Source organism: Cydia splendana, chromosome 9 (assembly GCF_910591565.1).
Source record: "Cydia splendana chromosome 9, ilCydSple1.2, whole genome shotgun sequence".
In the NCBI taxonomy this organism is placed as follows: Eukaryota; Metazoa; Arthropoda; class Insecta; order Lepidoptera; family Tortricidae; genus Cydia; species Cydia splendana.
In genome coordinates this window covers 17,435,790-17,457,705 of record NC_085968.1, presented here as the reverse complement: position 1 = coordinate 17,457,705, position 21,916 = coordinate 17,435,790, and the positions used below count along the sequence as shown (strand labels likewise).

General features: G+C 37.7%; 1 protein-coding gene across 1 annotated transcript; it reads right to left on the bottom strand.

Annotated features, from left to right (window-relative positions):
- Positions 1–339: 339 nt before the first annotated feature.
- Positions 340–3,566, bottom strand: LOC134793749 (larval cuticle protein LCP-30-like). Its single transcript, XM_063765419.1, has 5 exons — positions 3,436–3,566; positions 3,269–3,318; positions 2,796–2,966; positions 1,261–1,404; positions 340–1,008 (listed from the first exon to the last, which is right to left on the bottom strand). Exons 1-5 carry the CDS (start codon positions 3,448–3,450, stop codon positions 462–464), a joined length of 927 nt encoding a protein of 308 aa, XP_063621489.1. The 5' UTR covers positions 3,451–3,566; the 3' UTR covers positions 340–461.
- Positions 3,567–21,916: the final 18,350 nt, after the last annotated feature.

Genomic DNA, 21,916 nt, shown 5'->3' with positions numbered 1-21,916 from the left:
AATTATTTAAGCTGCCTTTCTACTGAGGCGGCGACGTGCGGGAATCAACCAGTAACATTGGTTGTAATCCAGCAGAGAGGAAAAGATATTGATTACAACCAATGCTATTGGTTGATTCGCGCACGTCTCCTCTAATCTCCACTCATTTCCACCTCAGTGGAAAGCGAGCCTTAACCTCACAACAGTAACAATCGTTGCTTCCACTACTGGAATATCTGTTATTTCACCTAATTTGTCTGGAACTTACATATGTATCATATTATTATTACTTTTTCAAGTCACTGCTTGGGTCTGTTTAAAGTTAAGGGATCTAAATGTTGGTACGACTTTTTATGAATATTTATTATAACAAGCCATTGTACAATCAATGCCTAGTATAATTGAATGAACACAGTTTGAGCCTTGTCTGACAAAATTAATACTTGTCACATACGTTTCTTCGATTAACTAATTTAGACTCTTTACTTGGGGATGTGGGCGCCAGAGGGATGGAAGCCGGTCTCATCAGCGGTGTAGTCGACTCTGTAGGTGACGCCATCGGGGGCGACGAACTCATAGAATCCCTTGACTCTTATAGCATCGTTTTCGCTGTCGATCTTCTCAAGTTTGCCGGCCTCTTCGGCAAGGATCTTGTTCTCAGTCTCGTACAGGTAGTGGTAGCCATCGGGTTCGACTTCTCCCTCTTGACGGATGATGCCGTATTTGTAGTCGTAGTTGCCGGCGCTACCGCTGCTGTAAACCTTTCCGGAGCCAGCGCTAGCGCTGCTGGACACACCAACGCCGCTAACACCAACACCGCTAACACCAACCCCGCTTACACCAACACCTGAACCGAAAGTGGACCCAGCCTTGCCGCTCACGCCGACACCGGAGCCAAACCGGCCAGCGCCGACGCCGCTGGACGCGGAGGCCTTGGCGGAACCGCCGACGCCAGCAGACGCTGAGGCGCTAGCGCTGTTGGCGCCACCGGCGTTTCCAGCACCACCGGCACCACCAGCACCGAAGCCCCTTAAATTAAGAAACATTTTTTTAAGTACATACATCCACCAGTTGATAATCTAGAATTATTTTGGCTAGCGAAGAATCATTATTAAAATCAAATTCATAAATAGAAACCTGGGTTAAGTTAAAGTTAAAAGTTAAAATTAAAATACTGCCTAACCGATGTCGTTAAGTTAAAACACTCACATCGCTGGAACCCCGGTCTCCGTCGAGCTCTTGTATTTAGATACACAGGTACCTGTGTAACGTAGTACTCACTTGTTGTTGTCGCCGGTGTACTGGCCACCGGGACCGCCGCGGTCGCCACGGTCACTCGAGCCCTTGTAGAAGCCCCCGGGAGCGCCGCGGTCACTGGAGCCGCTGTAGAAACCGCCGGCACCACCACGGTCTCCTCGGTCACCGCTGGAAATTATCATTTGTCAAATTTCTGGGTAGAATAGTCCACGCCTTCCAGAATTTACAAAATAGTTCAAGATTTTTTAACGAATTTGGCAAGATTTGCAATTTGTTTCGTTAATCTACTTGTCTTATTTCAATCCCTTTGATGTTATATTTACGAATATATAAGAAACGGGGTGATTTTTATAGGTGATATAAGATTTAAATTATGAATTATGGATAGGTATCCGATTAAAAAATACTCATTACTGTGACCAACTTTTTTATGAGAGCAACCCTGAATTCGCAAAAAGATCTGTTATCAATTCGACACAATTGTATGGAGACCAGGATGTTTTTTAGGGTTCCGTACCCAAAGGGTAAAAACGGGACCCTATTACTAAGACTCCTCTGTCCGCCTGTCTGTCTGCTGTCTGTCACCAGGCTGTATCTCATGAACCGTGATAGACAGTTGAAATTTTCACAGATGATGTATTTATGTTGCCGCTATTACAAATAAATAAACAAATACTAAAAACAGAATAAAATTAATATTTAAGTGGGGCCATACAACAAACGTGATTTTTTTGCTGTTTTTGGCGTAATGGTACGGAACCCTTCGTGCGCGAGTCTGATTCGTACTTGGCCGGTTTTGTTTATTATTCCAGAGTTGCTGCTATAATAAAAGTTGATCCTAGAAGTGAGTACAATCGCATACACGTGTCTTGAATCACCTAAAAATATCACCCAGTATAGTATCACGGCTTTATTTCAATTCTACAATCCTACACTTTCTTGAGATATACTTCCTCTAGTTTCACTATGCAAATATTGCAAATGCAGGAATGAAAGGAAGAATTTTAATGGACACTTCCAATAATAATTCATGTATCATGAGCATGCAGAGAGTATTAAAAAGCAAATAAAACGAATATTACCGTGTCACTGACAAGTAAAATTATTATTTGGAGTATTATCAGACCATATTTGTAATGCTTAACGCACAGGGTTACTGGGCGAGGACGTGTCTTTTAAGTATTTTATTACTCATTGTATCGTTTAATACTGAACAGTGATAATTTATTGGTATTAACGTTTAAAGGATGCCAAGTGCCACCCAAATTGTACCATATTTTACCATATTTTTAGGTATGTTACATACATAAACATTAAATAATAAAGCTATAAATTGATGGCATTTAGTTATAAGTATACTCGTATATTATGTATGCTGGAATAGCAATTATAATAGTATAGAAGGCGCGAAATTTAAGACCTCAATGCAATATTGACCCTATAATCTTCAAATGCGCCGCCATTTTTCTAGTGGCGAATTTATTTGTCAGACTATTTTTTGTACCTCGACACAAATGACTAAATTTCTATCCACCAGGGGTACATAAACTAAAACTTACTTGTATTTGCCGAGATCATCGGGCACGTAACGGCCCGAGTTGTCAGCCGCGGGGTTGTAGCGTCCAGAATTGTCGACGTAGCGTCCAGAGTTGACGTCGCCGCGGTAACTGGCCGACGCCGAGGCGCTCACGCCGCTGTTGAAACGACGGGCATTTGTGTTGAACTGGAACCTGCGATTAGAAAAATGAGCTTAGTCAGATCTAACTGCCCTAGGCTTAAACCTAGAAAGGTCAAAAATATTTCCTAGAAAACTATAGTTGGGTAAACTGAAATATGAACCGAATCAAAGTGGTAGGTTAAGTTCACTGTTTTCAATGTCAGCGTTTTAAAATACTTTGATTTTATTTTAATGTCAGTTAGTATGGCTAATTTACTGTTAAAATAATGTCCTCAAAATTTTAAGAGTAAAAAAACATTACTTATTACACTTTTAATTATATAAAAATACTAATTTGAAATATAATTAACTTACTTTCCAGGGAACTCAGCGGCAAGGGCCACGCCCAAGCACAAACAAACAACCTAAAACAATAAATTGATAATGAGTCACTAAACACACATAAATTATCCAACGCTTTTCTAATGATTTCACACAATTTCCAAAACTGATGTCAGAATAATCCAAAAAAAAGCACTTACGAAGAATCCGCGCATTTTCGTTGTTACACACGGGGTTTAACTCCCTGAATGTGCTATTTCAAAGACGAAAGCCTATTTATACCATTTTATCTTATATTATTTTAAAGACGATGCTCTTGTCTAGTTCGTCTCATTTGCTATGTGTAGATTGCCGTTTATACATAGGCAACGTTTCTAAAACTTGCACACTGTTGAATTGATTAATTTGATTGCCGCGTCAGTCGATTAATCGTAGTTTTTATTATGGCTTGGCATTGGCATTGCTTATTTATAATAATTATTTTCAAAGGTTTTTGTACAATATGACAAAATGACGCTTCGATTACAAATACGCGTCCATGGGGATAGGTAAGTGATAACCTTTACAAGTTCTTACTGCATGATTGTGTAATATTTGACTGATTTCTTTCGATTTTAACTCTCGAGCAAACCTAGTCATATGTTTACTAGACATGCTACGTGAAATGCATATTTTTTATCGAATTTGGAATAAGAAACGAGTTTTTTTTTGGGCTATAAATAGTTCTCACATCGCATTGTACTTTAAGTAGCAGGAAGTAGCGAATTATAGCTAAGAAGCTCTGAAAGGGAGTCATTTCACTATATAGTCTAGCCGATATAAAATTAAGCAAACTATATTTCAATACAGCGTGAAGTTTGAGCATCGTTGCTAAACTATTAATTAATTATCATCCATAATACACGTTCCACCAAACTCACCAAAGCAGATGATAGAACCGTAACTTTATCTACTCGTCTTGTCACCAAGGCCAATACTTCCACAAAAGTTAATTGATGGCTATTTTATGATAATAATTATAATGGATCAGATGTTGTGATACAATAATGCTGGAAACTTGATTTACGGCCAACAGAAATAATGTGAGGCTGAGGGTGTGGTGAGGCTGGCAGGTTATCTACAAACCACATCCTGTTCACGAACTTTGACTGGTTATTGAAAAATGGGTTCAATAACATCAAAGCTTGTCTGTTCCATTATGGCCCTGCCAAACCAGTACCTATATATAACTTTTTGTAAACAAGTTAGAGTTACATAATATTTAAGTTACAGCATAACAAAAAATAGGTGTAGGTGACAAAAATAACAACTGTTCCGTACAGGTATATTATGATGAATTGTGGTTTTATAGACGTTTAATTTACTTATAATAAACGAAATAAAGTTGGATAATAAACTCAACAAAATGACTGTAAGATATAACATACAGGTAAAAATATGTATATATCTTTTCTTATCTACCTGCAATATGTACGACTGTTAGTAAGCGAGGCCACTTGTAGAGTGAAATAATTATTTGAAATAACAGATGTAACCGATATTATAAATCAGTAAGCATTAAATTAAGCATAAGGGCCAAATTTTATTTTGTTTTTTTGGTCAGTTTTCGATAAAATTTGGTAGTTAGATAGAGATTCCTATTCTGTACATTCCGTTTATTCCACCCAGAATGAGGAACTCTTCAAACCAGCCAAATTTTATCCAAATCTAACAAAAAATCGACAACAAAATAAAAATCGGTTTTAAATGACATTTGACTTCGGTCCGCAGTTACACCATTCCGCAGTAAACTCTTATCTCAAAACCGTATCTTGAGACAAAAAATCGTGATTCAACGGCCCGGCCCACGCAAATTCTTCATTGTTGCAAACACCTTTAGCGACATTCAGATTTAAAATAAAAAATATATTTTTAATTATAATCGAGATGATATTAATCGCAGTATATCTCGCTCTTACTAATATACATCTGTGAGCGAGATGAGAGTAGAATACCACTTAAGTATATGTGTATCAAATCGAGATCATAAATTTGAAAAGCGAAATGCCATATTGTGAGGTAACCGGATCAGGTAAGATTAATATTAAGTAATCTTTTACTGAGTATATAATTTTTTATTTATTTTGGAATGGAGATTTTTCAGTAACTAGCCATTCGAGCTATCAACTTTAACGTTTTCAACGATTGGATTGGGGAATTAATCAAAATGAATCATAGGTAGAGGCACGTTTTATACATTGACTTTTTATGAATTGAATGACGACCTGTCTGGCCTAGTGGTTAGTGACCCTGCCTATGAAGCATGAATTCAGCTTATATTGCTGCAGATAATGTACAATAAAATTAGGTAATTTAGTGTACTGAAGAACTGAGGGTCGTGACACTCGTGACCTCTTACGTGGACCACATGATTCCGGATGGAGATTTCCAAGCGTTTCGATTTCTTGCGACTTCTTTCCGGCATTTTTGCCACGGCTCATGGGAGCCTGGAGTCCGCTGGGGTTTGCTTAGGCCTTGGCTTGGCGCTTGGCTTGGGGTTGGCTTGGGTTAGTGTACATTTAATAAAAAATCTAAAGTGTATTGCCTATTCAATTCAATTCATATATTTATTTCAAGTAACATGTCTCATAGATATTTGTTAGTTTACAATAAGTAATAATCTTTATTCGTGGCCTAAATCATACGTAAATATTTAAACTGCACGGTCCATTTACATTGCAAAGCTACTAAGTGCCGAAATGTGATTTTATTTTTCATTTATTAATCTTAAGTACACTTCGCGTTTCTTCACTTTTTGAGGCATAAATTTCAATATTAAAGCTGTTCACTTCTATTAGGATTAATGGATTTGACGTCGACTCGTTAGTCACAAATCGGAACATATTATCTACTTAATTTTAAGCTTTAACACAACTAGGCTAGGTCGTGTAGCCAAAATTACAATAGTTTGAGTATCAACAAAAAGTAGAATTTGTATCGTTATGACAGATGCTAACGAAAAATCGTAAGTAGTAAGTTTCAATTAGCGTTTTCTGTAAACGATTGTCATTGGCTTCCTGGCTACGCAGCCAACATGCCAATCATCTACGCTCCGTAGCGAACGAAACGCAACTGTCACTGTCGCACTAATATAGAAGAGTGATGGAGGGACACAAAGTGATTCGTTGTCGTTACAATTATGGCCTGCCCCGTTTTACAAAAAGTTACGTTATATAGAGTTCTCTTTGATAACTTTTTATAATATTACATTAGTTGCTCTGCTACTCACATGTTAGTTTTATTGTTACATAGTTAAATTATTAAATTGTTTAGTTTAATTTAATTTACTTTATTGTTATTAAACTTATTATCATAGTTTTTCTTTTAGATTGTAGTTAATCACTAAGGAAGAGCGGTGTTCCTTAACACAGGTATTTTTATACTTAAAAAGGTGCACCAACCTGTATTTTGTTAAAGATTGCTTGTTAGCAAATAAATATTTTTTCTTTATCATTTTCATTTTTTCATTTTCACTTTTGCGCCAGTCATCATTAGATATATCTACAAATTTTGGATGTGTCTGAACACACTTCGTTGAAGGGAGTCAATAGTCATTTCATTATCATCATTCATTCCTACCGTTGACATCACTTATAAACGCATATAATTTTTTACGAAAGTATTACTTCGTCCTTGGTACTTATAAATAAATTTTAATGAATAACTATAATCAATAGAGTCGCTTTGCATAGTAAAATTTAGTTTTATAGTTCTGGTTGTGATGAAGTTATTAATGTTGTTATAGTTAGTCATTTTATTATGTGTTTGATGAGTATAGCCTTGAAATTCTTCACATTTAAAGGTGACACTAAGCTATCAGTAAAATTTTGGCTATCGCAGCATTGTTTTTACTTTAATTCAGCTAAGATTGAAATGTATTTTTATAAGTACAGCACAAAGGTCTAGTTACACATTCCAATAAAACATAATCATAAATAAAAACAACGTATAATTATGAAATAATAACCATTATCAAATCACATACAATGCAAATAAATCATAAAAGTCAATATTTCCATATTTTGTATTTACTTGGATAAAATTTTAAAATCATTTTCTAGAATATTGTAATTCGCACTTAAGTGAGAGACAATTTAAGTATTAACTTTAGGTTTTTTGTTTTTAACATATTGTGATGAATCAACCTCAGTGTTTAATGTCACGACTTAGGTGTGGTTTACATTAATAAGAAAACGTCGTGAGGTAATTCACCAATTAGTTGGTCAAATTAGTTATTTACCTTAAACTGTACTTTATTGCTTCCCACGAGGTAAATGTGCTTCAACAGTTTTTACTCGTATATATGCAAACTATATCACAACCTTATTTAAGTGTTATAACATGATAGTACTGATAGTAGTGATGGTCTACTTTTAATCGGCATTTATATCAACATACCTAACGGTAGTAACTTCATTGGCTCCGTGACTAAAAAAGGACCTTGACCTGACACAAGAGGGCCGGCCTCTGCACCACTTCACGCCAGGTGGGGTACTCCGGGTGCACAGGTGTTTTAGAACTTCGTCACTCCAGCAGTATCTCGGACGCCCGGACTGACGTTTTCCACGCGGGTATCCCACATCTCTTCTCTCGTTCTTCTCACAGCCCCATCCTCTCCCATCCCCTCTAGATTTCCGAGCCAACAGAGTCGTGTGGCTTTAATCTCGCCAATTATAATGGGCACCGCAACCAGCTCTAACTCCATATTCATCCAAATTAATTATAAACTGTAAACTAGACTTATACTAAACCCGCCCAAGATAGCGGTGGGCCACCCCACCGCTGTCAGTTACCCGTGAACAAGATGCATATAACTGCGTCGAAATATCGGGAGCTCGAAAACAATACAAAAGGTAACCAAGGTTCATATCCCTGTCGACATAAGTGTAGTGAAACTTACCGTGAATCATTAAAAAAACAGTCATTATTAAACTTTAAACTTTAATAATAAGTATGCAAAATTAAATCGATCCTCCTCATTTAGCGTTATTTTCATTAGATTCATCACATGCAAAAAATATTCCCTTTCGACCTTGACCCAAATTTTTAATTATCTCCAAATAAATATTAGAGGTGCCCCGAATAGTGAATTTGGCCGAATACCGAATACCGAATATTCGGCCCCCCTCTCGGCAGAATACCAAATATTCGGCGACCGAATATTCGGCATGACATGCGAACATTTTGAGTCACAATTATTATGAAAACTGTTCGCCAACAATGCACAACGTTTGCTAAGATATATTTTTATGTTGAACAGAATTAATTAATGTAGTTAGAGTCAATCAAATCAGACCCATGATAAAAAGATAATATTTTGTAATCAACAAATGCTCAAAAACGTGCCTTTGTATTTAACTACTTTCCAATAATACATTTTAAATATTAAATATACCTAGTTTTTGGTTATTTTTTTGTGTATTTTTTCTTTTTATGTAGGTGCAACAGATATTCGGTATTCGGCCGAATAGTAGGGAACATTCGGCCGAATACCGAATATTCGGCAAAGTGGCCGAATAGGCCGAATACCGAATAGTTGCCGAATATTCGTGGCATCTCTAAATTAAATATGTCTCAACTAAATGTCTCTCAAAATATGTATTGAACTATAACTCACATCGATGTAATTAACAAAAAAACGTTTTTGATTTGACGAAATCTTTAATGGTACTTTATTCTATATAAATTATCTAATAAGTAATAAAACGATTTCATTAAACAAAAAAAAAATTAAAAAAAATATTAACAAAACCATAAATTATTTTTTTTGATGAAGTGAAACATCATAGAAATAGAATATATTCCAGTGTCACTGTGATTCTATTCTTATATATGCCTGATGATGCATTATTCATGTAAACTAGGTATTACTTTGTAAATATCATCCACTACTTTGACATTTCTATTTGAATTATTAATCAAACATAAAACTACTATTTAATTACTCAGTCTTCAACTTGTTGCTTGCTAATATTTCTAATTTGTAGACTTACTGGGGATTTGTAGACGACAAACAAATAATCATACCATTTTATTAGTATAACTGTAGATATCCTCGGTGTGGGCATTGATATGTTCCTTATAACTTCATATAATGCGAAAACCTGAACAATCTGTGTCATCTTCATGAATTTTAAATATAGATTTGTATTCTAAGACGGAACTATGAATTCCACATTATTTGTCATCGTCAATGTTGCTTTTGCTTAAGCAGTAGTTTTTGCGTAGATTTTTATTTAGGTACGTTCAGTCACCACACGGGATTGTTATGCCATTTAGGGTTCTTGCTAAATTGCAAATTCTATACCTAACGCAAGTATTGACCAATCAATTTCAGCTAGGACCCTCGGGCGATTGTGCACTACAATGTATTTTACTGTCCGGCAGTCCGAGTTTTTACGGTCCGATATGGCACGCCATTAAATGTATATAGTAGCTTGTGCACTAGACGTAATTTTACCGTCCGACATTTTACTTTTCTCCATTCCGGACAGTTTTTTTTTCGGTCCGAGATGACAGCTATGAAAAACCTGTTTTATGCTTGTGCACTGCGTCTGGAATTAGTATTATTCATGACTTGGCCGGGCGGGGGCGGGCTAGGGGGGGTGAATGTTTCATGCCACTGCGCCGCACCTGCGAGTAAAAAGACGGACAAGTGCACAAGCCAATCATCCGTTTTTTTCATGCCATATCGGACCATGAAAACTCGGACTGCCGGACAGTAAAATTCATTGTAGTGCACAATCGCCCTGCGTATTCCTTTAGGATAAAAAGGTCATTGGTTTTTGTTTTAAATACAAACAAATGTTCCCGTTATTAAATTTTTACAGTTAATATATTTTTTTATTTAATAACTTATTCTCACTCAAAGTCTACTAGTGCCACCATAAACATAAAAATCCTGTCAAAATAAGACGTTCATAGTGGCACTACCACAAGTTGTTCTGTCAAAGTCGGTGCAGAGTTAGCTTAGTTAGACGGACTCTACTAACCTACTTTTGTGATTAATGGTGATGTCACGTCCGTACTGTCAAATCTAGCAACTTAACAAGTCAAGTTGTGTGCTTTTGTCTTTCCTAATTTGGCAGCTTTGATGTGATTATAGCCGTAAATTTCGAGTCAAATTGCTCCCCTGAAGTGGCCGAATTATTTAACAAATTAAAGTAGTCATACATTAAAACAAATTGTAAATAGTACATTTCGATACAAGTGCGAAAAGTAGGAAATTCGCAACGAGTGGCGATTAATTGATACACGACCGAAGGGAGCGTTTTAAATCGACACGAGTTACGAATTACCTTTTCGCCCATGTATTGTACGACGGTTTACAGTGCATATGACCCTTTAAATTTTCGACAAAGGCACGTATTGTACTAATTACCGCACTAGGGCGGTAAAGTAGCACGATACGTACTGTAAAAAAAAGGTATTAAATACATCATATTTTTTTACAACTATCGTTCATTTAAAAACGCCTGATCGTCGATGTTGCGTAATAATTCACAAGTATACGTTTGCAAAACTTTTATGTACAGGCGTTTGTAATTTTAGGACTCTTAAATAGGGGTTATCATAAACATGGACTAAGCGATATATAATCTCTCTTATAGTTGAAGGAACCTTTGACACATAAAGGGGCCCACTGATTAACAGTCCGCCGGACGGTATCGGCCTGTCAGTTGTTCGGAACTGTCAAAATTTTGTTCTAACTGACAGGCCGATACCGTCCGGCGGACTGTTAATCAGTGGGCCCCTTAAGACATGCTGATATGTACATGAATACTAGAATACTGTATCAAAGATTGCCTAATCAAAAAAGGAAATATACCAAGGTTTCAAGAACATTAATAAAAACAAATAAATATGGCTCTGTAATTTTATTTACATATTATTTATATTTATGTATATTTGCGCTTATTTCCATAACATCTTATTACTCTCTAATTATCATTTGTACTCGTGGTTCTGTAGCAAGGTTCGTTGTATTTAGGGCCGTGTCAGACACGACGAAATCCGCGCGGATGGATCAACCGCGGACTCTGCGTGGTAGTCTATAAGTCTAACCTAAACATAAGCATTCTAGTACAGTCAGGGTCAATAGTAGCGTAAGAAACAATGCGCCTAAAGTATCTTCCAACCTCGATTACTTTCCCAAATAGAGATATCTGGAGAGTAGGTACGCATCCAAAGGTAGATAACAGTTGAATTGTTCTTTATATAAAGACATATCTCTTTTTGTTAAGCTATCAGGGAATAGATACTTTGAACGCATATTCTGATACGCTATTTTTGATGTTGACTGTACGTTGCCATTATAATAACTCCGCACGGTTGAATTGCGCGTTTTGCGTCCGCGCGGTTTCTGACATGTCTGAAAGGGGTCTTAAGTCCATTAGATCCGTGTACTTATCGTCTCTTCTCAGGCGCAGGGTGGGCCAGAGACCACTCCACACTACGAGCAATATACGGGGGAATCGGTGGGGCCGTGGGGAGATGAGCACCCTGAAAGTAAGACATTTATATAAATGTAAAGCACAATTTTTTACGTACAATTGAACGGACGAAAATGATACTGATAAGTTAAAATTCAGTCCAGAGTTGAGTTTGAGCGAGGAAAACAAATGAAGTGATTCTATTGATTTATCAAACACATCCCTCGCTACGCATCCTCGCACATCTCTGGTGGTAACACCGGCCAAACGTGAATTGGTATGAAAATGTGTTTTTATAACTGATTATTACCTAAGTTTGTTATTGTTTCGCTTATTGCGATATTCAATTTATTCATGAAATAAAACCCAAGAGTAGTATAATAAATAATAAAACTATGTAAATTAACGGATAAATATAATACAGGGTGAAATTTTAACCACCGTTCATACTCTACGTGGTGACTTTATAGGTCATACGACAACTTCTATTTACTATGGGACCAATTCCGAAATCGCGAAAAAAATTTGGCTGTTTCATACATTCCGGCTGATGTGTTGCCGCTGATTTCTATATAAGGGACAGCCCATGGACAGCCAAATTTTTATTCGCGATTTCGGCATTGGTCCCAGTAATAAAAGTTGCTCAGTTAAAGTCACTACGCAAAGTATGAACGGTGGTTAAAATTTCACCAGACCAAGACACACTTTGGGTCGCTGCGCCAGAGGAGTAAGTAAAATAAAAGTACCCTTATCACGGCGGCAGTTTTTTTGTTAATTTCCATGTTATATGACTGAGTCCGCGTAAAAATAACGAGTGAAAATGCCATCAATAAATGTTAGTAATACAAGTTAGGGTCAATTCATTTAAAAGCCTTGAAAGACCTGTCCGGCCTATAGGCCTACCGCGAACCACGTTCGACGTGGTGCCTCCCTGTCACACTTACGTACGAATTTACAAGTGCGACAGAGAGGCAACACGTCGAACGTGGTTCGCGGTAGACCCTCTGACAGCCCTCAGAGTACCCAAGTGGCAGGAAGTGGTACAGAATATGGCAGGGCGGCGTTGTAGAGGCCAAGATATATCCTTTTTGGGTAACTGAGCCCGTGAAGTAAGTAGTTACTAATTAAGGCTCACTGTAGGATGGTATCCGGATTCGTCAGCTACGTATTGTACTTCGATGGGAGTTCCGTCCGGCGACGTGTACGAGTACTGTCCTTGGACGACCTGTAACGGGAGATTATAGTTTAGTTAAGTTTATTACTAAATATTTATTATAAAACAAAGTCCCCCGCCGCGTCTGTTTGTACGTTCGCGATAAACTCAAAAACTACTGAACAGATTTTCATGCGGTTTTCACCTATCAATAGAGTGATTCTTGAGGAAGGTTTAGATGTATAATTTGTTAAGGTTTTGTGTAAATTGGTTGCACTAACCGTGCGAAGCCGGGACGGGTCGCTAGTATGTAGGTATATAAAAATCATATGCCCTGAGTGTCCAACCTTTACAGGATCAATCAGGGGGCATAGCCAACATGACAACCGTACATCGACAAATACCAAACGAATAGAAAAATGTGTCAGGATATTCGGGATGACAGGATACTATGGAAAGTCAAGTGACTATGATATTCCCGACAAGTTTCAATTGACGTTTCTTCTTAACTTATCTTGCCTAGGCCCCCAGGACAGAAACAGAAACATCCTATATTTGAACCACTACATGAACAATACAACAAATAAGTAAGTATGACAATCATAACTGCCACAATATGTTCTTTTAAATTACGTATCTATGCACATTTTTTGTGCTACTAGTAAAGGATGACTCACGCTAGACCGGGCCGTGCCCGGGCCTAGGCGTCCGACATGTCATTTCTATGATCGATGATCACATGGTGCTTTCCATAGAAAACGAAGCGCCGGAAGCTCCGGCCCGGTCTAGCGTGAGTCATCTTTTAAACAAGGTGTAACAGTAGGCTTAGGGCGCCGCGACACTAATTCAGCACCCGCGAGAGCTTACCCATCTTTTTCTAACTGTATTAATTAGAGAAGGAAGCCTAGGTACTAAAGTAATTAATCTGTCGAAAGACTCGAAGGCTCCAAAATAACAAAAGGTTACATTTATCAACGCAACTTATCAAAGAAATTGACAGTGATTTCGTAATTGTCCAATTTGGTGGTAATTTTACTTACAAGGGCATCGCCTTCCTGTCCCTTCTTCAGGGCTCCAGAAGCCTGCCCGGAAATTCCGTTGTTGGTCTCGTATCTATAAAAGATTTGTTTTTAATTTTCATTGTCATTCATTAAATATACCTAATCCATAATAGGGTGATTCACTTTTGTATGGAGAAAAAAAAGTTGTAATATTTTTCCTGACTTTGCTCACCAATGGAGTCTCCCCACACTAAAAACTATCTATTTCAATTTTCAAAAGAATCGAATAACGTTTAGAGGTTGCACAAGTTGAAAAGGTAGAGTGAGAACCCCATACATTGCGTGAAAATGAACTATGTTCTAAAATGACAAAATATAATGAACTGATACTAAAATCGAATGAGAAAACTGAATTTTGCGTCTAAAACACGATAAAAGCACTTTTCCTTTGCAAACAGGTGGAAAAACTGAAAAATCTTAATTAGAACATTTATCGAGTAACCAAAATCCAAGTTTACTACTAATTTTAAAATTTATTTATATGTAGAAGGTTCAGTATCACACTACTCTCCGCTTTGATGGTAGCCGCTTAAACCATTTTCTACCCTCCGATGTAGAGTCGTTGGTTATTTGAAAAATCTTTGTTGATGTTGTGCAACCTATAAATGTTGACCGATTTTAATTTTTTTTTAACGTTCAGTTCAGTTCAGTTCAGTTACTTTATTGGTAAAAATATTTTACAGGTCACACAGGTACATTTGAAATAAGATAATTATTACAATTCTAGATAAAAAATACTACATCAGTCAAAGTTTACAAATCTCTAAATATGATAATAATGATCGTGCAATAATTGTTAATATAGTAAATTTTATAATAATTTATTTCATAAAGTCATCAACAGAATAACATGCTTGGTCTAGAAGTAAACATTTGAGTTTTTTATTGAATATTGAGTCGCTATCTGTAAATTTAATGTCATTAGGAATTTTGTTATATATTTTAGGCCCGATAATACTGAGAGACTTTCGGGCCTTCGCGAGTCGTTGCGTAGGTGCGACTAGCATGGGCAATCTGCGGCTGTTTGCGTCGCGGGTACAGGTTTTTGTGTATGTTTCAAGGTTTGCCCTAACGTATCTACATGCTTCTAATATATAAACGGCTGGTAGTGTTAGTATTTTATGGGTCTTAAATAGTTCTTTGGCAGGGTGATCAAACGGTTTGTTGGAAATTATGCGCAGAGCTCGTTTCTGTATTTTGAAATCCTTGTCGCGGTTTGCAGCCAGACCCCACATATCAACGCCTCGGATAAGGATGGAGTGGAAGTATCCGTAATAGGCCTTTTTCAGGTTACTTGTAGATAGGCTTGGAGCGAGTCTTGACAGGGCGAAACATGCTGACGAGAGTGAGTCACAAACATGGTCTATGTGTGAGGACCACGTTAACCCTGAGTCAATGACATATCCCAAGTACTTAGTTTGATCCACTTGTGGAACTAGAATATTATTTACTTTAATATTTAGGGGGGTTTTTTTGATGTTACGTAACTGAAAGTGAATAATGTTAGTTTTTTCTAAATTTAAAAGCATTCCATTTGCCAAAAACCATTTGTTGATTTCGACCATTGCTATATTAACTTTAGATTCAAGGCAATTATAATTTTCAGCTACTACTATTATGCAAGTATCATCAGCATAAATTACGTATTCTAATTCAGGGGATGCCGCAGTTACGTCATTTACGAGCATGAGAAAGAGGTTATTTCCCATGCTCGATCCCTGTGGTACGGCACAGTCTCCTATAGATTCTAGATCAGATCTAGCATTGAGGATGCAGGTAGTTTGTTTTCGGTTTTTTAGGAATGAGACAATGGTGCTGTAAAATTTGCCTTCAAAGCCATATCTCGCTAGCTTTTTCATTAAGAGGGAGTGATCTATCATTTCGAAGGCGCGGGACAAGTCACAAAAGATGGCTGCAACTTGCCGCCCGCCCTCGAGGTGCGTCAGTACACGCGAGATCACATCACGAGCTGCGGCAGTAGTAGATCGGCTAGGTTGGTACGCGTATTGTTGTTCGTTAAGCAGGTTATTACAGGTAATATGTAAACGTATAATATTTTTTTATCAGTTAGAACAAGAATTCGAGCAAAGTCAGATGAAAATCGAAAATTCGGAAAAATGAAACACCCTAATCCATAATTATAAAAGAAAAAACATATCGAAGACAATATTAAATCACACTTTTTATAGGGGCCCTGTTGTCAAACTTGGAACAAAGCGGGGGGTAGTCCACCGCTCAGAAAACCTGTGTAGGTGCGCTTTCCGATAACGCGCCTTTGTTCCGCACCTCAATAACACATTTTAAGGGGCCCACTGATTACCAGTCCACCGGACGATATCGGCCTGTCAGTTAAACGCAAAATTTTACAGCTCCGAACAACTGACAGGCTAACATCGTCCGGCGAACTGGTAATCTGTGGGCCCCTTTAGACTGGTTCTGTAGCCGGCCGCAAGCACTCAGTAACCGTAGAGGGATCACACACAGCCACGCAAAATATTTTTACATTTGTTAATTTTGGATCTTATTGCAATGTCCATAGGAGTTGTAATTCAATAACCGGTTAAAGTGACCGAAGTATTTTTATGCAGGTAGTAGCACGTGCCGTTTTACTTTACAATCGACAAAGGATTAGCCGTTCGGGGCCAGCTACAAATCGAACGACTATACCGCCTAGGCTAGGAGGCCGTTGAACCATTGCAAAACTATTGTTATAGAGGACCTATACATTTAATTACTTATTATATTTGCATTCAACCAATATAAGGAACAACTTACGCATAATGGTAATGGTCGGGTTCGACGTCTGAGTCGAAGCGAACCACGGCCGCCTCCTTGTCGCTGGTAGCCACGGCGCGGCTTGCACGCTTCAATAGCCCACCCACAGCACGGAATTTCTGTCCGCCGGCCAAGGTACCAATTACTGGTGGTGGTAATCCCCGCAGAGCACGGTGTTTTCCGATGGTACTGGGGATAAGTACCCCTGGTACATTACGCGGTACAGCTTCTATCAGCCCTACCAGACCAATAAACGCGGCGAGCACCTTAAATGTATAATAGCACTAGATTAGCATTGATACCGCTCAACAATGATACGCCTACAGTGTGTTTCATACTTGTATAAAGGTACTAACATTTATCGTATAGTCTGAAATCGTATTACCGTACGTTTAAGTACACAATTCCTACACATCTAAACAATTTTACGCCTCGTAATGGTAGAGGAGCAGGTACAAATAATCCTGGTCTACACTGAACTAGACCTTGAAGACTAAAGTAGGACTTGCTGTGTCCATAGGACCAAAGAGAATTTGAAATAGAGGAATATTGTCAAAGTAAATTATGTAGTCAGTACATTAACTGCCATCTTTCGACACAAATGATTACTATTAGAACGCCATTTGACTTTGAAAAATAAGGATCAAAGTCAAATGGCGTTTTTTGACTATATAATTTACTTAGACAATATTCCTCTAGTCTGAATTCTCTTTGATAGGACGTAATGTATAAAAAGTTTTAAATAATGCTATTGATTCTGAGTGGGAGGACTCCAAAAATATTAAAATCTGCGAGAAACAGGTTCTCGAGAGTTATAAATAAACTTTCTGACTACGTTAGTATAAATGGGCCCAAACGGGAGGAGTGGGACCTATAATAGCCCTATTTTGTGTATAATGAAAACTTTGGGGGAGAGGCATGTCCACGCATGGCCCAGCCGCGTGATGTATACAGTATAAACTGTTATACAGGATATAATGATGATAATGATAGGTACATGCGGTCGGTGTGTGATGACATGCATTACTTGAATGTTTCAAAAATGCGACAAATTAATTCACTTACATAAACTTTCATACTGCTGAGATATCTGCCTTTGAATAGATAACCAAATCAATACATACAGGATCATCCGAATATTGGCCTTTTATATTACCTAGAAAAAAGATAAAAAATAAACTAACCTGTTTACTGTTTAGCTCAGCTGACCTTTTAGACCTCTACGGTGCTAATTGGGTACCTACGCCCTCGCTTTCCGTAGATTTAATGGAATATTTTCATCAAGAAAAAAACATGCTGCCAAAAATAAATATTTTACCGCACATATTAAACGGTACCTACCGTTCAAAACAAGGAGGTTTTATTGCCAACTTTAGGAAGCAGTGATACAGAAGTTAAAGCCAAGGGATCTATCTTCAGATGTGTGCGTGGATATTATGAGTGTTGCGTGTCGGACCATTGACAATAATTAACATTAGGTAAGTGGGTGGTTTGAAAATGTGATGTCTACTCCAAACTTTTTCATACACTTTTCCTCGGGTAGTTTCACAAATCTTGGTTTTGGCATTTTGCTGGGACATCAGTTAGCTGCAACAACGACCAGTGAAACCTGTGTCGAAACGTCGGTAAATAAGGGTAATAAAATAAATTCGTGATAGGTCTACAAATGTGACTTAATGTGTGTTTCCAAACGCGATATGTCCTCACCATTGAATTGTATAATGGTCCTCACCATTGAAGCCTTACCTAATTTTATTCGTATTATTGGCATTATTGGTGCGAGTGTGTTTTTATTCGCTACACCGGCTACGCGGCCCAGCCATATAGGTGTTCGAGAAATCGGGGAACTTACATAAAAAACAAACATTTTAAGTGACCGAAATAAAACCTCCTTATAATATTTAAAAAAATTCGCGTTTGGAAACACATATTAACTCACATTTGTAGACGGGTCTATCACGAATTTATTTTATTACCCTTATTTACCGACGTTTCGACACAGCAGGTTTCACTGGTCGTTGTTGCAGCTAACCTGATGTCCCAGCAAAATGTCAAAACAGAGATTTGTGCAACTACCAGAGGAAAAGTGTATTAAAAAGTTTGGGGTAGACATCACATTTTCAAACCACCCACTTAATGTATAAATAATATGCTCGCAGTAGAGCGTCAAACCATTAGAGTACAGCTTGTTTACTTTTGTATACTTTTGGCCGGGAGTGTACTTTTTGTGCTATGTAGGTCACTCGATAAGTTTTGAGATACAGAAAACACTATTCAAGATATTAGCACTATTTATTGTACACTATTTCAAAATACTCTCACTCTCTCTATATAAGTTCCATTCGTCTAACCCAATTTTGAAAACATTTTTACCAGTCTTGATCCGATAGAGCAGAAATCGTAACTACATCAGTTTGTTAGAGCAAACGCGGGATCTAACGACAACAGAGCTCCCTCACTCCAAGATGTTGATGTAGGATGATATTAACGCTCCCCGAACTAACCCCTAGGATCTTTTCAATGTCCGTATCTGTAATTTCGTGGTGCAATCATACATTTATCTGGGAGCCTTAATTACGAACAACGGTGGATGTATCGACGAAGTGAAGAGGCGTATGGCTATTTCTAGGTCTGCAATGGACAAGTTGAGGAAAATATGGAGGAATCGCGACATATACAGAGCCACAAAAATCCGGCTAGTTCGGGCACTTGTATTCCCAATATTCTTGTATGCCTCAGAAACGTGGACCCTGCGGGAAGTAGAGAAGAAGAAGATAGACGCCCTAGAGATGTGGTGCTGGAGAAGAATGCTCGGAGTATCGTGGACTGAATTCCGTACCAACGAGTCTATAAAGTCTATTTCAATAGAACTTGCTAACTGTGTAAACAAACCGCCATATTGAAATTGTCTCTGAATGATGAATTTACTAGTGATGGCCAAGACTCCTACTTACTACTTTACTAATGTCAAACCATATCGAATAATAAAATACCAAAAGTAAAAAACAAGTAGTTACTTATTTTTAATTTGTTTAATCACGATTAGAAGACAAATTAGTACCTAAGAATGATGTATTGATGTATTTTATAACCGTGGCGGTAGGTACAGAGCGTGGGTTGGGTAGTGTGTAGCGGGTTTATATCACAAACTTTAGTCACAACACTACCCATCATAGACAATTGTAGAATTTAAAAGAAACAAAACCGTCATTCCAACAGGTCCTAATAACCTAACTTATGAACCCATTTTAAACTTTTATTTAAATATCCAAGATATACAGTTATATGTTTGTGTATTTTACGGAACGGACCGTTTCTATAGTGTATATGTGTATGGTTTCAATGGTATTTGATGAGGTGGTGTGAAAATTCAAAGAGAAACAGTGATAAAACAAAGTTAAGTTGTTTGTTTACATAGTTAGCAAGTTCTATTGAAATAGACTTTACTTCGAGAACTCGGCATCAAGCAGCGTTTATCATGGTATAATAATATACTCCGCCTGGTACTCTATTCCGAGATTCGCGTATGACCTAACTGACACGGGCCTACGTCATCATGCTGTTTACAGGTTCTCAAACTTTAAAATGTGGGAGAATTTTAACCAACGGTGAAAATTATTTTAACGGCATTAATTTTAAGTTATTCATGTAGAAACATAGTAAAATAAAACAAATCTAATGTATTCAATTAAACTTTATTTATCTATACAAGACAAACGTTTGAAAAACTAATTCACAGTTACACATTAATTACCAAGCTTACGACGTGAAAAGTTTGGAAAACACTGCGACTGCTGACACTGAGCGAGAAGGAAATAACAATTAACACGCGTTCGACAAGGATGACGGTCAGGGCATGAAGTTATCTAGATCCGAATTGTCAAATGTGACAGCGCTATCCTGTGTTGCCAGTAGTGTAAACAGAATTACCCGAACGTCTGAAATTTCTTTCGTGAATCGGAAGATATTGCTAACGAATAATTAAAAATGACGTGTTATTGTAAAATTTAAGATAAAATACATATAAATGAAAATTATAAAATTATAAAGAATTATTTTAACTTATTAACCATAGGTATAATGTACCCATGTAACATGTTATGTTGAAATAAAGTGGCAATGTTATTGTGACGTAGGCCCGTGTCACTCTGGGAATAGAAGACCATGTTTTATTAGACCATGGCGTTTATCATCTTTGGTGCAGTCTCGTATCCTCACCTTTTTTGGTCACGTCTGCCGCCGAGGGGAGGTGGCTATTGAGCGACTTGTGGTCCAGGGAAAGGTTGAGGGTACCAGGCCACGAGGAAGATCGCCTATGAGGTGGACCGACCAGATAAAAGCGGCAGTAAATGGCTCATCATCACTACATGAATGCACGAGGAAGGCGGCTATCAGAGAAGAGTGGCGACGTGTTGTGAAGCTTGCCACCAACACCTGAAGTGATGACCACGACCACTCTGTCAAGAGTGATACCGACGAAGAAGAAGAAGAAGATATGTAATTTGTGGGCCTTCCCAGACCAACATCTCAGTAGTAGTAGACACGTTTTCCGCAGTTACTGCTGTTTGCGGGCGACCGCTCCTTTGGTCATTTTCGAGGTTAGTTTTACCCCTTTTGAATTTACTAAACCAACTAAAAACTGTTGCTCGGGATGGAACAGAGTCCCCTAATGCTGAGTGTAGTCGTTGTAAACTTAGTTGTTCGGTTAAACCAAATTTAAAATCTAAAATTATAATAGCACGCAAATGTTCCCGGTTCAGTTCCATCGTTTCAAAGAAAAACCGCGGGAATGGTCAAGGTCATAGTAAAATTACTGCAACACGATTTTTTTTTTTAATTTAGCTAATTGGCCACTTGTGTTCTATTTTCGATAAAATTTGCTTTTTATAGACATACAATACAGGTGCAGTCCATTTTTAATTTGTGAGCATCTCAAAACATATCGAGTGACCTACGTAAAGGAGAAAATTATATCTATATTTTCCTGTATCTGGTTTAAGTAAAGCAGGATAAAAAATACAATACTATGGCACTGTGATTTTATTTACATTGTACATTTGCTCTTATTTCCATAACATCGTGTTACTCTCTCTTTTATTTTTGTACTCATTGTTCCGTAGCAAGGTTGGTTGTATTTAGGGACACCCGACACTCAAGCGTCAAGCGTCTCCCGAGCATCGGCGTCTAGTCAACTCTATGGCTGCTCCTGGTTGGCGCAACG